At 43.7% G+C, this 20,391-nt stretch overlaps 1 protein-coding gene across 3 annotated transcripts in view; it reads right to left on the reverse strand.

Annotated features, from left to right (window-relative positions):
• The window catches only part of ABCA1 (ATP binding cassette subfamily A member 1), a 99,631-nt gene that overhangs the window by 47,570 nt on the left and 31,670 nt on the right, over positions 1 to 20,391 (reverse strand). For all 3 annotated transcript variants that reach the window (XM_055790653.1, XM_055790651.1, XM_027777814.2), the window contains 2 exons: positions 5,259 to 5,380; positions 962 to 1,153 (listed from right to left, as the gene is read on the reverse strand). In XM_055790653.1, coding sequence (XP_055646628.1) covers positions 962 to 1,153; positions 5,259 to 5,380 — 314 coding nt within the window. The remainder of the gene's footprint in view (positions 1 to 961; positions 1,154 to 5,258; positions 5,381 to 20,391) is intronic.

Raw genomic sequence — 20,391 nt, forward strand, 5'->3', positions numbered from 1 at the left:
AAAAATGCAGATGGAGGACACGTGGAGAACAGAAGATGAGCTGTGGAGAAGTAACTAGCCACTATGTACTGCACAGAAGAGTAATATGATTCCAGTACTTGATAATGACCCTCTTTGACTGGGGACAAAGCCAAGCAAGTGGTACATGACTTTTGGTCCTGAAAGGCTCATCAAATCTGGAAACACACAGAGTCAAAGTGTTTATTTCTTCCACAGCAGACAATAGAGTGTTTGTTTTAGTGGGCAACAGAGTGGGTTCTGTGCTCCCTTCTTTTCTCTACTGATATTTCCAGCACTAATTTCCTCAAACTTTTGTATCTTACCAAATATCACAGACCTATAACAAAGCATCACTGGGCTTGCACAGAAAAAAGAGTTAAGTCTGCTCCAGTCTCCAATCATCCTGTGAATGATGTATTTTCCTGAAGTTCAATGAATTCTTGGTCCAAAACCCATCCAGTTGGTCAATCTTCCAAACGGGGCTTTAAAACTTCACTCTTTGTATGAATTAGACCTGTGCAAAGGTCGTGGCTTGCCACTGGCTAGAAGCTGCTGCAGTCTGTGACCCCATGGCAAGGGCAGAGGGTGATGGTTTTATCACTCAGCACAAGCTGGTCTAACATCTGGGCTCATTCCAGCCAAGACACAACATCTAACTAAAACACAGGGACAACGAAGAGCCTGTTTGTTAGTACACAGCACAAATATTTTCCTCTTGACAAAGTGAACAGTGGACCACACACATTTGTGCTCTGCAGGTACCACACTGCAACAGGAAGGGTAGGAATGACAGGAAGAAGCAGTGCTGTTCATGCTCCAGCGATAAAGACCATCCTTCTGCTTTCTTACTGCCAATGAACCATTCACTCTGGAAATGCAGGGATGAAATCCTAGACTGAAAGCCCTAGAAAATGTCACTGTGTCAACAATAGCCTCTCACAGGTGGGACCAGTGGACTTACCTGAAGGGGCTTCAAAGGATTCAGGTTAGCACGGAAGGCTTGTTCGGCTGCACGGAGTTTTTCTTTTGGCAAGGTGCAAATAAAGGCTTCAGAGTCCATGGCTGCTGTCTGATTTCTGATTGTAAGAAATTCAGACAATGTTGAGCTATTGCAGAGATCCTGCAGCTGCATTCGGTAACCATACACAATGACCTGGAAAAGTGGGGAAGTCAGTCAGTCTCCCTTCATGTAAGACACACAGCACAGAGTTGGTTATCACCTAAATAAAACTAATCCCTACCTGGAAGCGTTACGAATGGTAAGAGGTCATTCTTTCCTACAGATTGCACAGCCCTGACCCATGCACAACTCAATGCCAAGAAAAACATGTTTCCCCACAGAGTACTTGGGGAAGAAGTCCTGGGAGAGGCAGGTCTCTCTCCACTTCTCCACAAGCATGTACAGAAGCAGCAGTGATCCTGTCCTCCACAGCAGCCATTTCCTCCAACCAAGGGTACACACATTGCCTAATCTTGAGTCTTCTGGGAACTGAGCCACAGAAAAAATAACGCTTGTGACCAGACACAAGTCTGGCAAATGTATGTGAAGGGCAAAAGACCTATGTCCCAAACTCCTTAGATGTATCTGCCAGCTACATTTTCTGTGCTGTTGTGGATCAAGATCACTCCTCCCTTAGCTCTGAAGTATCTCTTCACTAATTGCAGAGAAAAACATTTTGCAGTGTTTTGAGGCAGATAATGTATCAGTGGAAAAAGTTATCTTACTAGCTGCAACAAACAAGAAATAATACTCTAGTCTTCTTTCATGGGCTTATTTTACTTAAGGTGATTGTTTTCTTGTCAGTAATGTTTCCTAATCCCCAAGCAACCTCCTTATTAATGAAAGAAATGCAGAAAATCCCTTCTGAACTATCAGTCCCTTTCAGACCTGATGGCCTAGTTTATTTTATTAAGGTCAGTTACATGATTTAGGTTTGCTGAACAAACAGGTACATGTCAAACAGGTACACACTTCATAAAGGTGATAAATTCAAGGAAAATCCAGAATCCCCTGTTTGAAAGAGTTTGTTTGCCTTGGGGCTAGACAGGAACAAATTTATTGTAAATGCACGGGTAACAACAGCTTTGCACTTAATTTCTTCCTTCTGTTCTTTTGTAATACCCAGCATGCATTGTTCAACTTCCAGCAACAGCTAAAGACAATTGATCCACATCCCAGAAGAGTTAACAGCTCCTGAATCATGCTGAGAAGTCTGAAAATTTTGTCTTTCAAAACCAAAATGGCATCAACAGTCCAGGGGCAAAAGCGCACTACATTCAGAAAACAATCAAGATGGAACTGACAGGAGAGAGAAGAGATTTATAAACGCAATACTTGTGCAAACCTTTAACTTTAGTCTGCATCCATATGCCAAAAATAGGATGTTTCCATGCTGCACGCTCAGCTGAATAAATTGGATAGCTCTCGCATTCAAAAAGGCTGGCCTTTAGAAATAGTCTGGGTGAGTTTTTTGCCAGCAGAGATACTGTCACCACTGCAGCCATGCTGAAAAAGGCATATTCCTGTGGCACTGCAATAATGCTCAGGAGACCTGGGCTGAGTCTAAAGCAGCTTCCCTGGGTGGGCATACAGAAAACCAGTGTCTCTCAGTACCTTGGTGCTCATTCCAAACATTGAACAATCTTTCCATCTTCTCCTATGTCTGTCCATCTTTTTCACCCAGATTTTAAGCTCTTTTGGAGAAAAGATGCTCTTTCCAAACAGTGAGGTCCACAGCATGTCATCCTAGAACAAAGGCTTTGCCTACCCCTGCACACTGAAACACCCAGTCACACCCAGCCGGTTCTCTGCAACCACTTCAAGTTGTCTGAAGCCACGGTGTCTTCAACAGGCAAATACATTCTAAATGACAGGTTAAGTCCCCTGAGGACTCTCAAAATACCAGGCTCATGTCTGAAAGCAGCCGCAGGTGATTGTTCTGTCCTCGGGTCACATTGTTCTCTCCAGGACTGTTCCTGCTGCACGAAACAGGGATATTTCTTCTAGGCAGCATATAGCCCAGCCATTACCATTTACTCCTTGCTGCCATTCAACATGTCACACTGCAGACCTGGCCCAGGACCTCACCGTGGCTCTGTAGCTTTTCACAGGGTAAAGACCTGCTCCTGCCATCCAAGCCATATTAGAGCTGTGCAGCCACACCTGGACAATGGCAGCACATCAGACTCTATCAGATAGCTGCCTGCCCACTGCTGATCCAGGCTTTCCCCAAACCCCACACCCTTCTGAGCACACCTGCCACCATCGGGCAAACACAAAGTTGAGCCACTCTGCCTCAGCAAGCAACATACCCATCAAGACAAGGCTCTGGCCATTTTCATGTATTTGCACTGAATGCAGTATGCTGGATACATGACTCTGCTTGGCATGTTAGAGTACTGCCACTGCAGTAACACCAGTGACCAACCGTCACACCTCCTTGGTGATTACAGTTCCTTATTTGCTTGCAAATCCTAACTTCTGGGCTTGTTGAACAATCACAGGACACTAACAGACTGCAGGAGAAGGCTGTATTTGATGTGAGTGCTTTACATACTCTGAATAGGCCCTTCTATATGACCTTATGAATGAAGCTATGACCCACTCATACAGTCAGAGACCAAACAACTCTTGCCTATTAATTCTGTAGTCACTATGCAGCTCAGTAGTGAGGTCACATCTCCACCCCAGATCTCCAGCAAAATCAAAGGGGTTCATTTTGTGAGTCAAATAGTCATCCTGCAGGAAGACAGAGCTCTCAGTTATCTGTATTAGAAAATGCTCAAAGAAAGGTTTGGTCTGCCTCCTCTGCAGCTTACTGCCCTGTTGCTCACATTAGCTCTTCCTGCAATCCCAGAGCACAATGCTGTTAAGACTAAACAACATCACTCCCAGTGTCCTTGGCAGAATCAGGACAAAAATTCCACAAACAAGAACAAAGCTTCAAGCACTCAAGGAAGAACTAGCTAACCGATTACCCCTTCGCCACTCTTCAGATACAGTATGTAGACAAAACCTAAGCTTTTCTTCTCCTTCCACTGGCTTTGCCATATACAACCAACATAATAGGGCAGTCACATGACAGAAGGTCAAAGTTAGCTTTTTTTGTCTCTTTAACAATCATTCTGCCTTACCAACAGCTAAGGGAGAATGACTAAGTTGAAGCCTTCTGGTTACCCTTCCAGAACCATCCATAGCACAATTCTGTTTTAATCTAGCTTGAGTTTCAGCAAATCAGTTTCAAGCAAAACAAAAATTATAGCCTAAAATGGGCAGGAAATTTTTCCACTTTTTTTTTTAGTAGAACACATCCTTAACTTTTAGAATTAATTATCAAACTGCACTAAACCAGATGGCTTGAGAGAATCCACTGAAAAATGAGACAATGCATGCGAAGGGGGACAGCATCTGTAATTACATGAAAACAACGTCTGGAAGGACTACTAATCAACTCCACTTCAAAGAAAAGATCTGATCTGGAGCTGGGAAGCAGAATGGATTTCCTCCTCCTTTTGCACATAACCTTTTGCACTGCCCTAAGAGAACAACAGGTCTTCCTTTGAAGTCGGAAACAACCAGTTCTGACTTCTGCATTAGAAAGGATGCTGGCGGACCAATTCATCCAGCCTAGCAAAAAACATGTTCTGAGCTTGGCAATGGCAGACTGCCATCCCAAGCCAGGGGCTCCAGTCCATTGTCACCACTGCCTATGTTTATGAAAGCAATGACCGTAGCACTCAGGAATTTCATCTGAGATCAGAACTCTCTTGTACTACATAACATACAAGTATACTGTCTTGAAGACACAAATCAAAAAGCATGCCTCCTTCTGCTGCACAGGAATCAAAGACACAGCAACACACAGAAGCCATGCTCCAGTCCATGCTGAGTGACCAACCAAACACCCCATTTTCATTTCTAATTAAAAAAAAAACCAAAAAAAAACCCAAACAGCACTAGCAACCTCATTAATGTTTTACTTGGGTAAAAAGAATAGGAAAGAAAAAATTAAATTTAGCCTGAAGGGCATTAGGCTATTTTCTTGTGCAGATCAAACACTTGTACATGGGTCCTTTTACAGTTTCCAACCAAATAAGACAGTAAATTGAGGGCAAGAGGGAAGAGAGAAGCAAGGATTACATGTTCCTCTGTGTTTGTACAACACCTAGCACAGAGGTGTCCTGCACGGTGGACCTTGGCACTAGGGTTAAACAAGCAGTAGACAAGCATTACATTAGTGGCTGAAAGTGCTCTTTACCTGCTGGAGGTTGACCTCTGCATCCAGTAGCTCCTCTACTGCAGATGATGGCATGGACACATTCTGATGAAGGAAGTCTGAGAACGTCTCATTGTCAACCAGGAAATCCCGAAGTTTCAAGTCTGGAAAGTGACAAAACAAGCAACATTCTGGTCAGGGCAAAGCCAAAAGGAAACTCATGTGAGAGCTCTGAACAGGAAAAGCAAAGCTGACAAATAGGGGAGCGGGAATTACACAAACCATAGCACAAAGGGAAAAGAGAAGCTGCTGGCAAAGTACTCTGAAACTTGGCAGCTTTCAGAGACGTCAATCCACGATGTCGATCTCAAAAAAAATAAAGAACCTTTAGAAACAACTCCCTTTACTATCATTACTTCAGCTCAATTTGCACATACATACACAGAAGCAAGATACACCAAGCTGCTCCCCTGGGGTGAAACCTACTCCAGCATTAGCCTTGCACAAAGATTCAGCTTCATTTAATCCCTGTGTTATCAAACACGAGACTGAGCTGGTGCATGGATCACCGAGATGTTTACTAGCCTGTATTTAATTATGTTAATGGTAGATGTATTTTGCCATAAATTTCAAAGCCTGACACATGCAGACAGACAAATACGATATAGAATCACACACAGATTTAGGAAGCAGTTTTAACGACTCAGCAAGATTTCTGCAAATGCTTTTTAATTGCATTTTCTTTTGCAAAAGCTCTACCTTCTGAAGCCATTGGTGTTTCAGCTCTTGGCTTTAAAACCAATTTGTACCTCTGTCACATCAGAGGGGTACCATCTGGAAAATATAATTCTATAACACTACTGAAGTTCACGAGCCTGAAGCTTAAGCAACTGATCCTCACACCGTTTTGAGTTGTTTTGTGGTGTCTGCGTGTTTTGTTGGTTGGGGTTTTTTTTCAGAGCGAGCACAATTCTGTCTTTACTATGCTTAAATAACAGTAATAAGGAAAGCAGCTGTGCCAGGAGGAGCTGAGAGAGAAAGTCTCATGGGATTTACCAGGGTGAAGATTTCCAGACTAAGCCAAGTCAACCAGCAAGGTGGCACACTGCTTTTTCTACTTTAGGAAACCTAGAGAGGATGCCACAGCCCACTACTAACAATGGAAAACAACAAGCTCCAAGGGGGGAAGTAAAGCAAGGGAGCCCCAGGAGTTTGTACCTTCCCCCTCCTATACGGAACAGCTGTAACCCTCCTCCCCATTCATGGTTTTTTTGCTTAGCTCGGCAGGCGATACTCTCAAAGCCCAACGCTCAGAAAAAAGTGTACTGGGCAGCCAGGGTGCCACCGGTGGTAACGGGGAGGCTGGTGGCCCGGGTGCCACTTCTGCTTCCCAGGGCCAAGGCTGGCAGAGCAGCTGGCGAGGGGAGGAAGCCACACGCTCTGCTCTTGCGGCACAAAGCACGCAGGGTTACTGACGGTCATTGCTCCCTCATCTACATATCCAGTTACAAATTCCCTGTTGCCTTTTTGTTCCACTTGAAAAAGTATATTACCCCCTCTCTACTGAGGCGACGCGGAGGTTACTCTGGGACAAAAGATTCTCCCTTGCCCTACTCTCTCCCCCTGAGCAGGACCACTCAGCGATATACTGGTTTTGATCACACTGTGCAAGTGTCTCACTGAACCCCAAAAACCAACCACTATCCCCTCTCTTAGCCTGGGGAGAAACTGGGAAAAAGAGCCAGCTCCTGCAATAACATAAAAACGTCCTTTTCTTTCGAGCAGAGGCTAAAGCACCCTGTTTCACCACAACTGGAAGAAAAATTCCCCCCACCCTGACTCCTTGGTTACTTCCTAAATGTGCTGAACTCCCTGAACACTTTTGCAGCTTGTTTATTTTTTGGTGAGATCATCAACAGTTCAGAAACTCAGATGGACAAAAGGGGTAGCTGGCTGAAGGCACACTGGCAAGCAGGGATCAGATGTTTGCAATCTTTTTCATTTAATCTGTCTCCATTTAAAATATTTTTAAGCTCCTCTTAAAGGGCCACACACCTTTTAAAAAAATGTAATAAAGCAATAACTCTCCTACTTTGCTGTTTCCTCACTGTTGTTTTGCTCTTGTGTTTGCCTAGGCTTTTTTGTTTGTGGGTTTCTTGCCATAGAGAAGCAGGCTTTTCTTGGTTGGGGACATACTCTACAGATAATTGCAGGAAAGCAACCTGAACTACATTGGGATTACTTCTGGCCTGTTAATAATCATGATGGGGAGTAACAAAGAGCCTGACATCCTCCACAGCTGTAATTAACCAACCCAGCATTAACAGGGCATTTCTCTGCTGCCTTTTTGTCATGCCAAGCATTTTCAGACTTGCTTAGCATTAGAACTTGCTGAAAATTGAAGCTGCCTTCCAAGGCAACTTCTACAAGCATCTGAAGGAGTTTTCATCATCATTTGGAAGAAAACATGAAAGGAACAGAACATACAGTTACCAAAACTTCTTGTGGGACAATGCTTGGCTTCCAGCCAGCTCATCACAAACTCGTGCTCACTGGTCACAGCCCCTCGTCTGCCCAAGATCGTGCATGGAAGCTCTGCAAGACCAAGGGACTTAATCCAAACACCACAATCCTGCTGCAGTGCCCTAAGCAAATAGCCAGCCTTCCTTACCATGCATTTTCTCCCCCACCTCATCTGGTCCTACTTCCAGCACTTGTGGCTTAGCGTCTTACGCAATCCTCCTCAATCATGGAGGCATGCATAATGGCTTGCACATTAAACCACAGAAAAAATCCGAACACTGCAATCAAGTCTAAATTCCTGCCCTGGATACTTCAAAAATACAAGAGTTAATAGAGGTTTCCTCTTGAAAACAGCCATTCTCCTCCAAAACTGCTTGCCCACTAGGGCCTAAGGAAATACAACAGCATTAGTTAAAAGAACTCTAAAAATAGAAAACAAAAGGAACAGGCAAGTTTTTTTGAAGGCTAATGTACCAAGCTTACCTAATAATGCGAACATTGGGAGTGGAAGAACACATTTTACAACGAGAGGCCTAACTACTACAGTATTGTCCTGCCATAAAAGCTCAGACACATTATCAACTTACTCAAAAAATGTGAGGCAAAATATGTCAACTCAAACGTGATTTAACTCACACATCTCTCAAACTTGAGACTGACCAAGAGCATCAGTATGGTCAGCTATTGACATGCGCAGCTCTGGCTAGCACAGAGCAATGCAGCTGTGGCATCCCAACAGCACATCGGATAGAAGTCGCTCCACACACTTTTTCTGACCTGGACTTGCAGCCTCTCCTTCCCTCTCCTCTTTATCTTCAACAGAAAGCCATGGGGGCCACAGTCCTGCAGGCTTCCCCTCACCACAGGGTATGCCCTCCTGGTTAATGAGAGAAGCCGCAGGCACAAATGTGAAGATGAACTTGAGGTAAGACTGAGCAACCACACTCAAAGACTGTCAAATCTGATGTGAACCATCTTGCCAATTCAGTGGCGAGATGAATGTCTGCAGGAGAAATACTGAGGTAGCTTGTCCTCATGGTATACAGTTTCAGTTCCTGAACCCAAGGGAGCAAGAACAGAACAGCAGAGAACATAAACAGAGGCTTTGCTTATAAACCATGCAAATAAACCCCAATACCAGCAGGCCTAGTGGGGCTGAAATGCTTTTTTCTACCTAGCTCCAGCTCAGGCACTACTGCAAAGCAGGAGACAGTCCCCATTCATGTGAAATACAGTGCAAGGAGAAAGGTCCTCTCTGAAGTCACATAAGGGAGTCTCCAGCAAAACTGAAAGCTCCCAGAGCTGGAAGTCTTGTGCCTTAACCACAAAACCACTCTTCTCTGAAGTCACAGGTCAGGATTTGATAATTGCATGTGGCAGCATTTCAAAGATACTGACTTCATGAAAGGCACAACCGTCCTTCGTATCCACATGGTTAAAACCGACCATAGGGGCTGAATTCTGTGCATGGAAACCAGAAACTCTCGATTTTCAGATTGCAGAGCATCTCCTACAGGACTAGCACACCATTATAAATCTTTGAGATGTAAATTTTCCTGACAGCTCAGCCTTTTCCAGCACCTTCACGCCTCAGCACAGAGCTAGGCTGATCATTCCTTGTTTGAGAATCAAATCATTGTGACAACAGAAAAAACCTCCAATGCACAACTACAAGGAGCTCAAGACATCCACATGAATTAGCATTGCTACATTATTGCTTAAATCAAATAGCAAAACAAAAAAGTTCATTATAAAAAACAGCAAGCCAGTGCTATGTGGGCTTTTTCTGTTCCATGCAGATTAGAACTGAAGCATTGATTGTGCAGTGAAGAGTGTCCGTGGTCCATACATTCTCCACAGCCAGAGGTTTTCAGCATCCTCATTCTAGAAACACACCCCCAGTTACTTTCACAAGCTCAAGAGGTGCCTCAGTGCAGGAAAGAAAGAAAAACCACAGCCAGGAAACAGCTTTAATTTGATCTTACTACAAGTATGACCATGACAGGTTCCGCTGTACACTGTGATCATTTCCAACAATAGTGGGAAGATCCCCAGACACGTGGGACAAAGAAGCCTGTGGGGACAGGTTACAGAGCGAGACTACTCTCCTCAAACTTCTCCCCTGTTCTTTCTTGCTTCACTTAGAAGCACAGAGGGCTCATACCTTCCTCCAGAAGCTTCATGGTGCAGTGTCCCATGTAAACAATAGGGTAGAAAACCAAAACCCCATGGAAATTGTGGCTACAGTTTTCATATCCTGAATGCTACCTTCTAAAAATAAAAGACATACAAGTGGTATTCTAACATATCTCAATCCACTGTAGAGTATACAGCTCACCAGGTCTGACTTCAATTTGTGTGGGTTCTGCCCGAAGGGTTTGTGCCCATTATCTACAATAAACCAGATTTTCAGCCAGTTTAAAACTAGCAAGCTCATTGAAAACAAGTAAACAGTCTTATCTACTGTTTACTTCCTGGCTTCACAGCTGCTGTAAATACCCACAAAGAACTGGGTGAAAGACGGAGAAAAAGGGGACTCATGCCATAAGTTAATTCAGAAGCTGAGAGGAAAGCAAGGCAGTGTGTCCCATCGACAAACATGACTATCTTCAGGGGATTTTACTCCCTGATAGAACATACCAGGCAGAAAACAATTATGTTATTTTCTGGATATCCATTGTGGTTGGAGGATTTACTAGCCTTTGGCTAAGCCTGTATTCCTCACAACCAAGTACCAAGGTAACAGAGAAGCTAGTGTTAGATTATGACCCTTTTTCTCACCACACAGATCATTCATAGGGCAACCCAATGATTTCCATAACAGCAGTATTAAGGCATCACAGCAAGATGAAATGGTGACACAGGATGGGGTATGAGAAGTTTCAGCTTCATTCTTTACAGTCAGCAGGTTTCCACAAGTGCCCAAATGAGACCAGTCTGTACAAGTGGGTTCCCAGCACAACACAGGCAGAGGCACCTGTCTCCACCAGTTAACAGAAGGAGCAAAGCTGAGGAAGAATGACAAGTGAGCTACTAAGGCATTTTCTTCTCCCTGCACAGAGTTTGGATTCACAGCTCCCGGTTCCCTACTCACATAAAATCTACAGCAAGGGAGGTGGGTGTGCAGCACCTCCATAGTGCTCTCACATGAGGGCTGTATCTCAGGCGCCCACGCCAGCCTGATTGCACAGCCAGCTGTCAAGCTTGTGCAATACGGCTCCACAGCACCCGGGCAAGATCAGAGGACAAGATCATGAGGCTCCCAGGTTACACAGGCCTGCTTCATCCACAGCATCCACTGGTCATACACCCAGCAACAGGTGTTTTTGCAAGCACATGAAGGGACCGGAGCTGAGACCAGGAGCTGAAGCTCCAGCAGCTGAAAGCATTTACTGGTAGCACATGTGATTACTACAAGGACTCTGGCTACAAACCTGCCTTAGCTTTCAGCAAACCCTCACACAGTGAGGCAGCAGGCAGACAAAGTGCTGCCACAAAAATCCATACACTGGAATTTTGTATTACTTTTTCAATGAAGTATTCCTCAGGAGTACATGACTGGTGCATTTGAACACTTCAACTGATTTCGTGCTCATTACTCAACACTGATTTATAAACAGAAGGTGCCCAAAGCTGCTTTCCATAGAAATAGAAATAGGCTTTCAAACAAGTTCAACAATGGAAACAAAGACAGAATGTCTTATGAATTGACAATCACCCAGAGGAAACAGCGATCTAATGGTGAAGCCTGTTACAGCATTGTACCCTACTGAGCCAATGACCCTTGTCTACAATGTGAAAAGCAAACATTTCAGATGGGCCAGTGCTGGGCAAGGAAACAAATTTAATCTGCCCTCATTATATTCCTAACTTTGGACAAAGTTTCCAGAAAGCAGGATAAAACAACATTTTTAAAGGTTGGTTGTTTTTGTTTTTGTTTTTTTTTTAAAAAGCAATTCCTGTGTTTTCATTTTCCTTTTCTTATAAGGTACTCTTTCCCCCTGTGTGGTGGGAATAGCTCTCAGAGCTGCCTGTATCCTTATTGATACTGGCAAGAGCTAAAACTGTCCTCTGAACAAGTTGGACAGCTGTACCCTGATATGCTGACAAGAAATCAAGCCGCTCAGCAGGCCTGTTGTGCAGGATCGGCTAGTGTGAAAATACAAGCCTAATTTGCTCACAGTCAAAGTGCTGTTCCTTCTGCGGCCATGGCTTGACGTGTTTTTACAGTAGGCTACAGCTCTGCTCTGTGTCCATCAGGCTGCAATGGTGCTGCCTCTGCAGACCTTAACTAATACACAAGTGAGCACCTGCTTAACCAGAGCCCACCATTTCCATATATTTGCTATGCCAAATGGTGATGTGAGGAAAGAGAGGGCAGCCTGCCCCCCACTTCCAGCAGCTAGGTTCTCTCCTGGAAGAAAGGGGAATGTTATGCATTCCCTCTCATTTTGGGACTGCAGGCACTGGGACGACCATCTATTCCTCTACAAGTCACCACTTTTGCTTAGAAGAGTTTTAAAAAAATAGCAGCCAGCACAACCACTCTAGCAGAAAGCATAGCTGACACCGTGTACTGGTGTATGCACAAGAGACCAGTCCTCAGTTAGCTTTCAGTGGAGGCACGCTGGCTTCAAGGATGCAGAGCACATTTAAGCCAGCTGGGATCCCACCTTCAACCTGCACGGAAAGTCAGCTGCAAACATGAGGCTCATACCTCTCTTTGGGTAGAACTTTAAGTCCTAAATACTTGCATGCCCCCTGGCCCAACACACATGACAACAGAAAGACGCCACATCAAAAAGCAAAGACAGAAAGCACAGAAGCAATAGTCACAGGGTGGGCTGGTCACCAGCACCCCTGCCAGGAAGCACAGCCTGCTGAGCTTCTGCCTGTGAAGGGATACACCCAACACCTCCCCAGGCCCTGTGTCACACCACAGAAGAGATAGTTTTGTGTCTTCCCCTGCTGCAAGACAAATTCTGTTATCAGCACAGACAACTGTGAAATGCAGCTTGCCAATGAAAAAAACAGAAAAACAAGTATTATTCAGGTTTCTAACACTGCAAAAAAACGAAGCAGGCTAAGTATCTTTACTGCATTGGTTTAAAAAGCAAATCCCAAGCAGAGCTCCCAATCGCACAGCCGTGATAACTGCTTCAAAATTCTCCTGCTAATTTTCACAAAACAAAGACAGACTGCACATTCTTCAGCCTTTGAATGGGCTTGTCAGCCACAGAGATGGCAGAACTCAGATGTAACCAGATACAAGACTCGATTATTGCAACAAGTTTTCACAAGTGGTACAAAGAACACATTTAGGACTGGTACAGGCTATGGAGACTGTGTCTAAAGGTCAAATCCACCTTAGACAAGTGCTTCTAATGAGAATGCTTTGCTGTTAAGAGTGGATTTTGGCTGCGCTAGGAACATTATGACCTAGATAATACACAATTTTAGATGTTTCAAAACATCAACCCAGACATAGTAAAATACATTTAAAAAAAAAATAAAAATCAATAGACAGGCTGGAAAACAAACACCATGATCACATCCAGCCACTTACCACTATTTAATGACAAACACTGGTGTGAGCATACAAGGAATAACATTATAGTATTAAAACTTATGGAGCTAAGCAGAAGTTGAAAGTATGAGCTGTGACAAGGAGGAGCCCATCCAGAATTCCTTGCACTTGAGCAAGTGACCTTTAATTCAGTGGAAATTCAATTCACAGGAAAAAGTAGAACTGGACATTTGAATCAAATGACCATTACTAACAGCAGAAGGGTTTTCATGAGCCGGCTATGTCAGCATGCATCTGGGAGGCTTCTGGTTCAAATGCAGACAGAATACACGTAGATCAGAACCATTTTAAACACCCAAGACAAGCAGGCAGAACCATTCCAGCAGTGTCATGCTACTTGAAACTTATCATAGCACCAGCTATCTGGTTTTAAAGGGTTTCCCCACAAAACTGGCACGGGTAACAATGAACCTCAAGGAAAATAGCAAACAGAGCTGCCCAGGATCCTGACTGTACTGTACTTGTATTTGTTTCACCTTACATAGACAGGAGATGAGAAAAGAAAAAGTCATCCCTCCCTTGGGTGAAGCCTTACCCTGCCATGGCTCCCCTTCTCTCACTCAACACAAATTTGAGGAACCTGACTTGCATGTGACTTTAACAAGATGCCAAGTCTGCAGTCAGCAGATCATAGCGGCTCTTGCCTCCCACACATTCAGGAAGACCTGTCCCTTCTGGATTTAGTGCCAAGTCCTAATGCCCCTCACCTAGCATACAGCAGAAGCCACCTCGAACAAACCAGTCCACGAGGTAGCAAAAAACGCTAAAGATTAACAAGAATAAGCCAATCATTACAGTCCATTTAAGCAGAAACATGGTCTACTTACACTGAAAACACAGCTACATCTAAATTATTTCAACCTCTCATGACTGCTCCCTATGTTTCTATTTAGTTGGTCACTGGAAAGTTATCCTTATGGAAACCAGTTTGGTTTTTACTTTTGAGACTCAAGTCCAAAGGAAGGGGAAAAAATAAATCAAGCTTCAGCACTAAACCAAGAGATTATGTTTTGTTTGCCTAGTTTAGGGCAACCTTTGCAACCATTCAGCCTCCTCACTAGTATAAATCAGACTGTTGAGCGACAGCACTTTGAAATAATTACAGAATTTTCTCAATCTTTGGGAAAGACTGAAAAGCAGATGCTTAGTAGATATGGATTACCTAAATTCACATAAAGTCTTGGTTAGAGATCAAGACTCTTGTATCTTCAGTGCAACACTATACTGCTGTTCACATCAGGATGCTCCCAACATGCTCCGCCTTGGTAGTCTGAGGAGCTCATCCTTCAGGCTGGTGTTCTTCTGGACTGTCAATATACTAACCACTCCTTCCCTTCAGTGCTGACATGACTTGCCTGCTGAAAATACACCCTGGACTACTTGCACCGATACCTGTGTTTTACATGGAGGACAAGAGCATTACTAGTAGACACAGAAAAGAGCATTGTCTCTTGTTGCTTTAAGAACACAGCAATGTGTACCAAAGTCCCAAAGCAGTGCAGTTAACCTGAAGCAAATTGAGCACAGACTGCTGGAGAGATCTACATTATTTTTGTGGGTGCACTCGTAAAATTCTTTGCACTTTCTTCAGTAGCAGCAAGAGCTAACATGGTAAGGAAGGAAAAGGACCAGGAAGCTGAAAACACTTGTGGTCTTAAAGGGCTTCTCCATTGTCTTGACTTCTGTCCCCTGGCTTTACAGCAGCACACTTTTCCCCATCTGCTGGGCCATGGGCAAGTATGGGAACAGAGCAGGAAAATAGCACAGGTGAGCAGGAATACCTGGTAACTTGACCATGTTCACATAGCTGTGATTTTGCTATGAGGAAAGTGACAATGCACTTTTATGTCTGCATGTTGTCTCAAGTGACAAAGCACTTCTCTGCTGTTCTGAAGTAGCATTCTGTTGGGTAGACAACAGCTGCTACTTTCTTAAGCAGCCAGTTGTCACAAGTCAGAACAAGCACTCAGATTTGAGATACTGCTATCTTTGCAGCAAACTGTCTTTTGTCCCACCAACAAAACCCCTTCTAGCATATATGTATGCTCCCTCAGCCTCAGATACAATGCAGTTATGTTCCAGCTGTACTTGCTAAAAGAGATTGAAACTACCAGGAAAGGACTCCCTGAGATGAACAGTTCATGCTTATTAACTCACACAAACTTTCTGCCAGTGTCAACCAAAAATGCATCTTTAGGGACTAACTCAGGTAGTATTTGCCTCTAAAAAGAGAGGTGTAGAAGAACAGAAAGGGCAGGGCGGGGGGGCGCGGCAAGTGCCACAAAAAGCCACACAACCAAAACCCACAGGAAAGGGGTCTTTACTTAAAACCCCTTAAAAGGATCTTTTATTGCACCATCCTTAAAACTACATCAGAAAGGGAAGGAAACTTTGACTGTTTGCAGAGGATGTGTGTCACATCAGCCTGAATCTCTTCCACATATAGCTTAGTGCTGCCAGGTCAGCATAAAAAAAAAGCTAGGGCAAGATCTTCAGCTAATAGATGAGCTGCATTCCACTACATTCGGAGCAACACCAATTTTTCCATCAGCTGAGGATTTCATGACACACAGGCATAAACAACATGTAGTTTTAACAAAATCAGTTAATTATCAACAGTTAATACAGAAAACTATGTATCATTTTTTTATTCTGCAACTTTTGCATTTAATTTCAAAGGATTTTTCCAGAATTTTGGAAAGCGTGTGTGAAGTAAGATACAAGCATAATCCCTGTAACCTGAACTAAAAATGTAACTCCAACAAGATACAACCACTACTTGACAACACAGCAACACCAAAAAAAACCCTGATTCAAAGTGAAAAATGTTGCAGTTAGTTGAAGCTGCAAAGAAATTTAGCAACAGGTGGTAGAATATGTTGCACTAGCACTCACTCATTTTATGACCAAAAATATTTAAATAGAACAGCATCTGTTTCCCTTTAAATAGGCTGTGTACAAGACCTGAACTTCCATGGATTTTCAAGAAATTCAGCCAAGCAATGGTCTATCTTCTTGTCTAGGTAAAAATGAACTTTGGCTCACCAACAGTATTTCAAAGCCATCACCTTTTACTGTGTCCTGACTACATTAAAAACTGCCCCATCCTACTGTGTTTAAGAATGAGGGCTCCAGTTCCTTGACAGCTGTTTATTTAGCTCAGAAGAATGCTGTAAAAATTAGTATGTGTTTGTAATACACACTGAAAGTGGAATGTATTATTATTAGATAAGGTTCCAAAGCTGAATATTAACTTGAGAGATAAAGGAGGTCAGATCCAAATTAGGCACTCTAGCCTCAGTACCAAGTCAGACGCTGAAGTGGACAGGAATTCTTCCAACTGTGGCAATTTCATAATCACCATTCTCATAAAAGCTTACCCTCATGGCAATCCCCCAAGAAAGCTGAACTTTTCACCAGATGACAGTGGTATAAATTTCCTAGGGGACTACTAATACCAAACTCAATGTGAAAAGTCTCTATCCTATTCTCTCAACCAACCTCAGACTATAGCTCAAATAAAACAAATCCAATCTTCCACCAATCACACAGTTTGAGATTCTGAGATTAGAAGTCACCAAGAACAAATCCAGAAAGTGTGTCAGTGGAAAACAGAAAATAAATGCAAATAGAAGTTAACACCAAGCATAAGTTTTCAGCAACATAATGCTGGTATTAGCAAGCTGTACTGATAAGGCTGCATACAAAAGGAGGAAGATAATAGGAGAGTGTGAAAGGTGTAATTGTTTACTAATACTCTCCATTTTATTCACTGGTTCAAAATAAAAGTCAGCATTGACAGACCAGGCTGAAGAGTTTTACAAGACTAAAAGGAAGCACCCAGAACTTTTTAATACTGTCCTGCTTCTGCAATACATGCAAACATTACTTATTCTGTGACAAGCACAGTAAGCAAGTCTTTTTTTCTTTGTGTTGTAACCTAGACAGGTTAATAGCAAGATAAAGACAGTGCCTTTAAGGTAAAGTGATTTGGTATCTGTTGGAATATCTGTGCTGCTAATTGTAGATACGGGCACTGTTGGCTTCCCTGCATGCAGTCGGATCACTAGCTGGCACTACCAGGTTAGCTAGTCTTAATCAAATCGCCAGCACAGACCTTCACCAGTACAGACCAATGCTCTCATGCTTGTGACTTCCCTTGTGTTTTTCCCAGGGTTCATACAGCATTCTGTGATAGGATTCTCAGAAATGTTTTTCTCCAGCTCCTGTAACCTAGCATAGGGCAGACACTACAGCAAGGCCAGATCTAATGTAATATTGCATGGGGTTTTAATATTCCACTTTCAAAGGGAATTCAGTCTTTCCCACGCACATCCATACACACTTATCCAGAACCTAAGCTGGCGTAATTCTTCTAAACCTCTCCTTCAAAAGCATCTCGGCAGAAGGGAAGTTAAGACCAAAACCAGGCACTGAAGTCCAGTTCTGCAGATCAGAAGACATGCACAGCAATGTACATCATGCCGTTACCTGCTTACACATCTCAGCCTCTAAGCAAAGTTATGCAATAACAATGCTGCTACACAGAAACATCTGAAAGTTCAGAGACAACCCCAAGGGAAACAAGTATGATGCTCCTGGTAACAGATTTAATGCTGCAGCAGACCTTTTTGTCTAAACTTCTGCCAACATCATTTTATTACTTTAATCTTATCTTTGGCTTCAAAATATTAGGGAAAGCAGAAGCAGACTATTGAAAGGGGTAACTGTGCAAATGTTTAGTTCAGCAAGTATCATGCCACCTCACTACAAAAGCTGCATAGCTAACTGTTCAACACCCAGCCTGAGACTCATACTGCCATAAGAAGTCTTCTCTACCTTTGCATGCTTCTTGACTGTCAGCCTCCCCGTTTCAGTTTAGGATAGGAAAATAACAGATCCATTAGATTCACACAGGGACTTAGTGTGTCCTTTCAAGAATGTTTTGGAAAGGTTTTTCCAGAAGATCTGCAGTTGCCTGCACAACTTCCACTCACAAAAACAGTAACTAAGGACACTCAAGTCTGTGCCTGCTCAGCAACTCAGTGACTTGAAGAAAAAATTAATTAGGCAAATGTGGGAGGACTGCCATGTGTATCTGAATCTCTAACTGCCCAATCAACGTGGCACAGTACAAAACCCCTTGTGCAACCCAAGTACCCAGTATTAGCAGCTTCTTCCACTTCCTCCATCCTGACACACTGCACCTGACCAAAGCAGAAGTCACAGTGCTTCCCATGCAGTCCTGGGCTCCCCTCCCCTTCCCGGCTGGATGTTCTGGGCTGGGAGGCAGCAGCAGCCAGGAATGCCCTGGGGAGTTCTGCTGAGGACTGAGAACACAAAGGTAAAACAGCCCTCCCACCCATCCCTATGCTGATCCTTAGTCAAGATCTAACTATACATCTAATATATCTAAATACAGGGCAGTATTTTTGGCAACATTTTCCCTGGCCTAAAGGAAAGGCAAGGGCCTGTGTGTCACTATGGAGCACAGTATCAGAGAACCCAGTTGTATATTTATGTGCAACTGTATGATGGCAGGAATGCCACAGTGCCACAGCTGGTGTCTGCAGGTGTTTCTGGGGATGAAGGCCACCTGGACATATGGTTTGTTAGTCCTCAATCTAGCCTGGCTGGTTTTTCCTAGGATCCTTCAGGATGAAATCAGGGAGGAAACCAGCTTAATTAGGCAGGTGTAAGAATCAGTTTGGTTGTTTAGCTTGAGGGTGTGGAGTCACTTTGTTAGGGAGAAGACACTGAGGTGGGAGATAGCTATCACCTGAACATCATCTAGCAGGTAATGTACAACATCCTGTTTCCCTGAGCACCTGATAATCATACAGTAGGACCCACACCACCAGAAAGCCTCTCCCAAGGCTGCTCTTCAGCCCAAGCCTTCCACAATCTTCTTTTACCTCTTAAATAACAGCAGCACTGACCAGACAGGCTGCAGACTCCTTTAGTCCCAACACCTGTCTGTAGGAGCAGGGTGCAACATCAGCAGAGGATGCCACCCAGCTGATGTTTCTCCTAGAGAAGTGACACTAAGCCAGCAAACAACAGGGAAAGGCAGGGCACGTGGAATAATAGCCTGATATCTGATGCAATTTCTCAGGCAATATTTGTTTCCCTCTGACTATTCCATTGCTCCATTTTTGTTTAGTTGGGCTGGTTTCAAGAAAAATAGAAACATGCCCTTTGGGATCACCTGAAAATAAAAGCAATGAAGTCAATACCTGCTAGACTGGCTTATATGCACAACTGTTAACAACAGCCAAAGTGGCTTTATTTTTACCTGTTGATATATTACCTCATGGCACTGCAGAACAAAGTATTTGGAAGCCCTATAGAGAGACTGAAGAAACAAAGAAAGTGTGTCTCAGAGCCAGGAGAAAGCTTTATCTTCACCTTTCAAAAAGGTGAAGCAAGCTTGTTTCTTGGAAACACTTTATCCTCTGCTAAAATGGCATTGAGGAGAGTTGCAAACCCAATGCCTGCAAACAGTGAGCCAAACCCACTGCAGGTGGCAATCCCAGGAGCCATGTCATGCTTTTGGAAGTGCTATCACTAAGGTCTTTGACTCTGTTCTGATTTGTACTCTGCCTTATCAGGAGTGTTGAAGATGTTGGTGACATTGCTGGACAGAAATGTAACAAGTGTGGGAAAGGAGAGGGCACCTGGCACCTGCCTGCAAAATTGATTACGTTAAGGTACGTGTCTGCCTGCATGTAGATTTCACTGCCCAAGGCTCACTGAACGTGGCCACAGAACAGCAGCGCCCATGTGGCATGAGAGCTGCCTGCACTGAACTCCCACCCACCACCTGTTAGTACTTCATCCTGGACAGAACAGGTGCTACACGAAGCAAGGGTGGGCTGTTCTTTGCTGATAACACCCTCCCCTCTCTTCGCCAGAGAGCTCTTCTAGACCTCAGAGCAACAAAGAAGAGGAGCCACTCCTCTGACTCCTGGACCAACAGCCCTGTTATGAGGGATTCTCTCTCACCTCATCAAGAAGTCACTGAAATACAGAGACTGCTGGCATGAGTGCACAGCACTGCCTGAA

The sequence above is a fragment of the Falco peregrinus genome, chromosome Z (genome assembly GCF_023634155.1).
Source record: "Falco peregrinus isolate bFalPer1 chromosome Z, bFalPer1.pri, whole genome shotgun sequence".
Classification (NCBI taxonomy): Eukaryota; Metazoa; Chordata; class Aves; order Falconiformes; family Falconidae; genus Falco; species Falco peregrinus.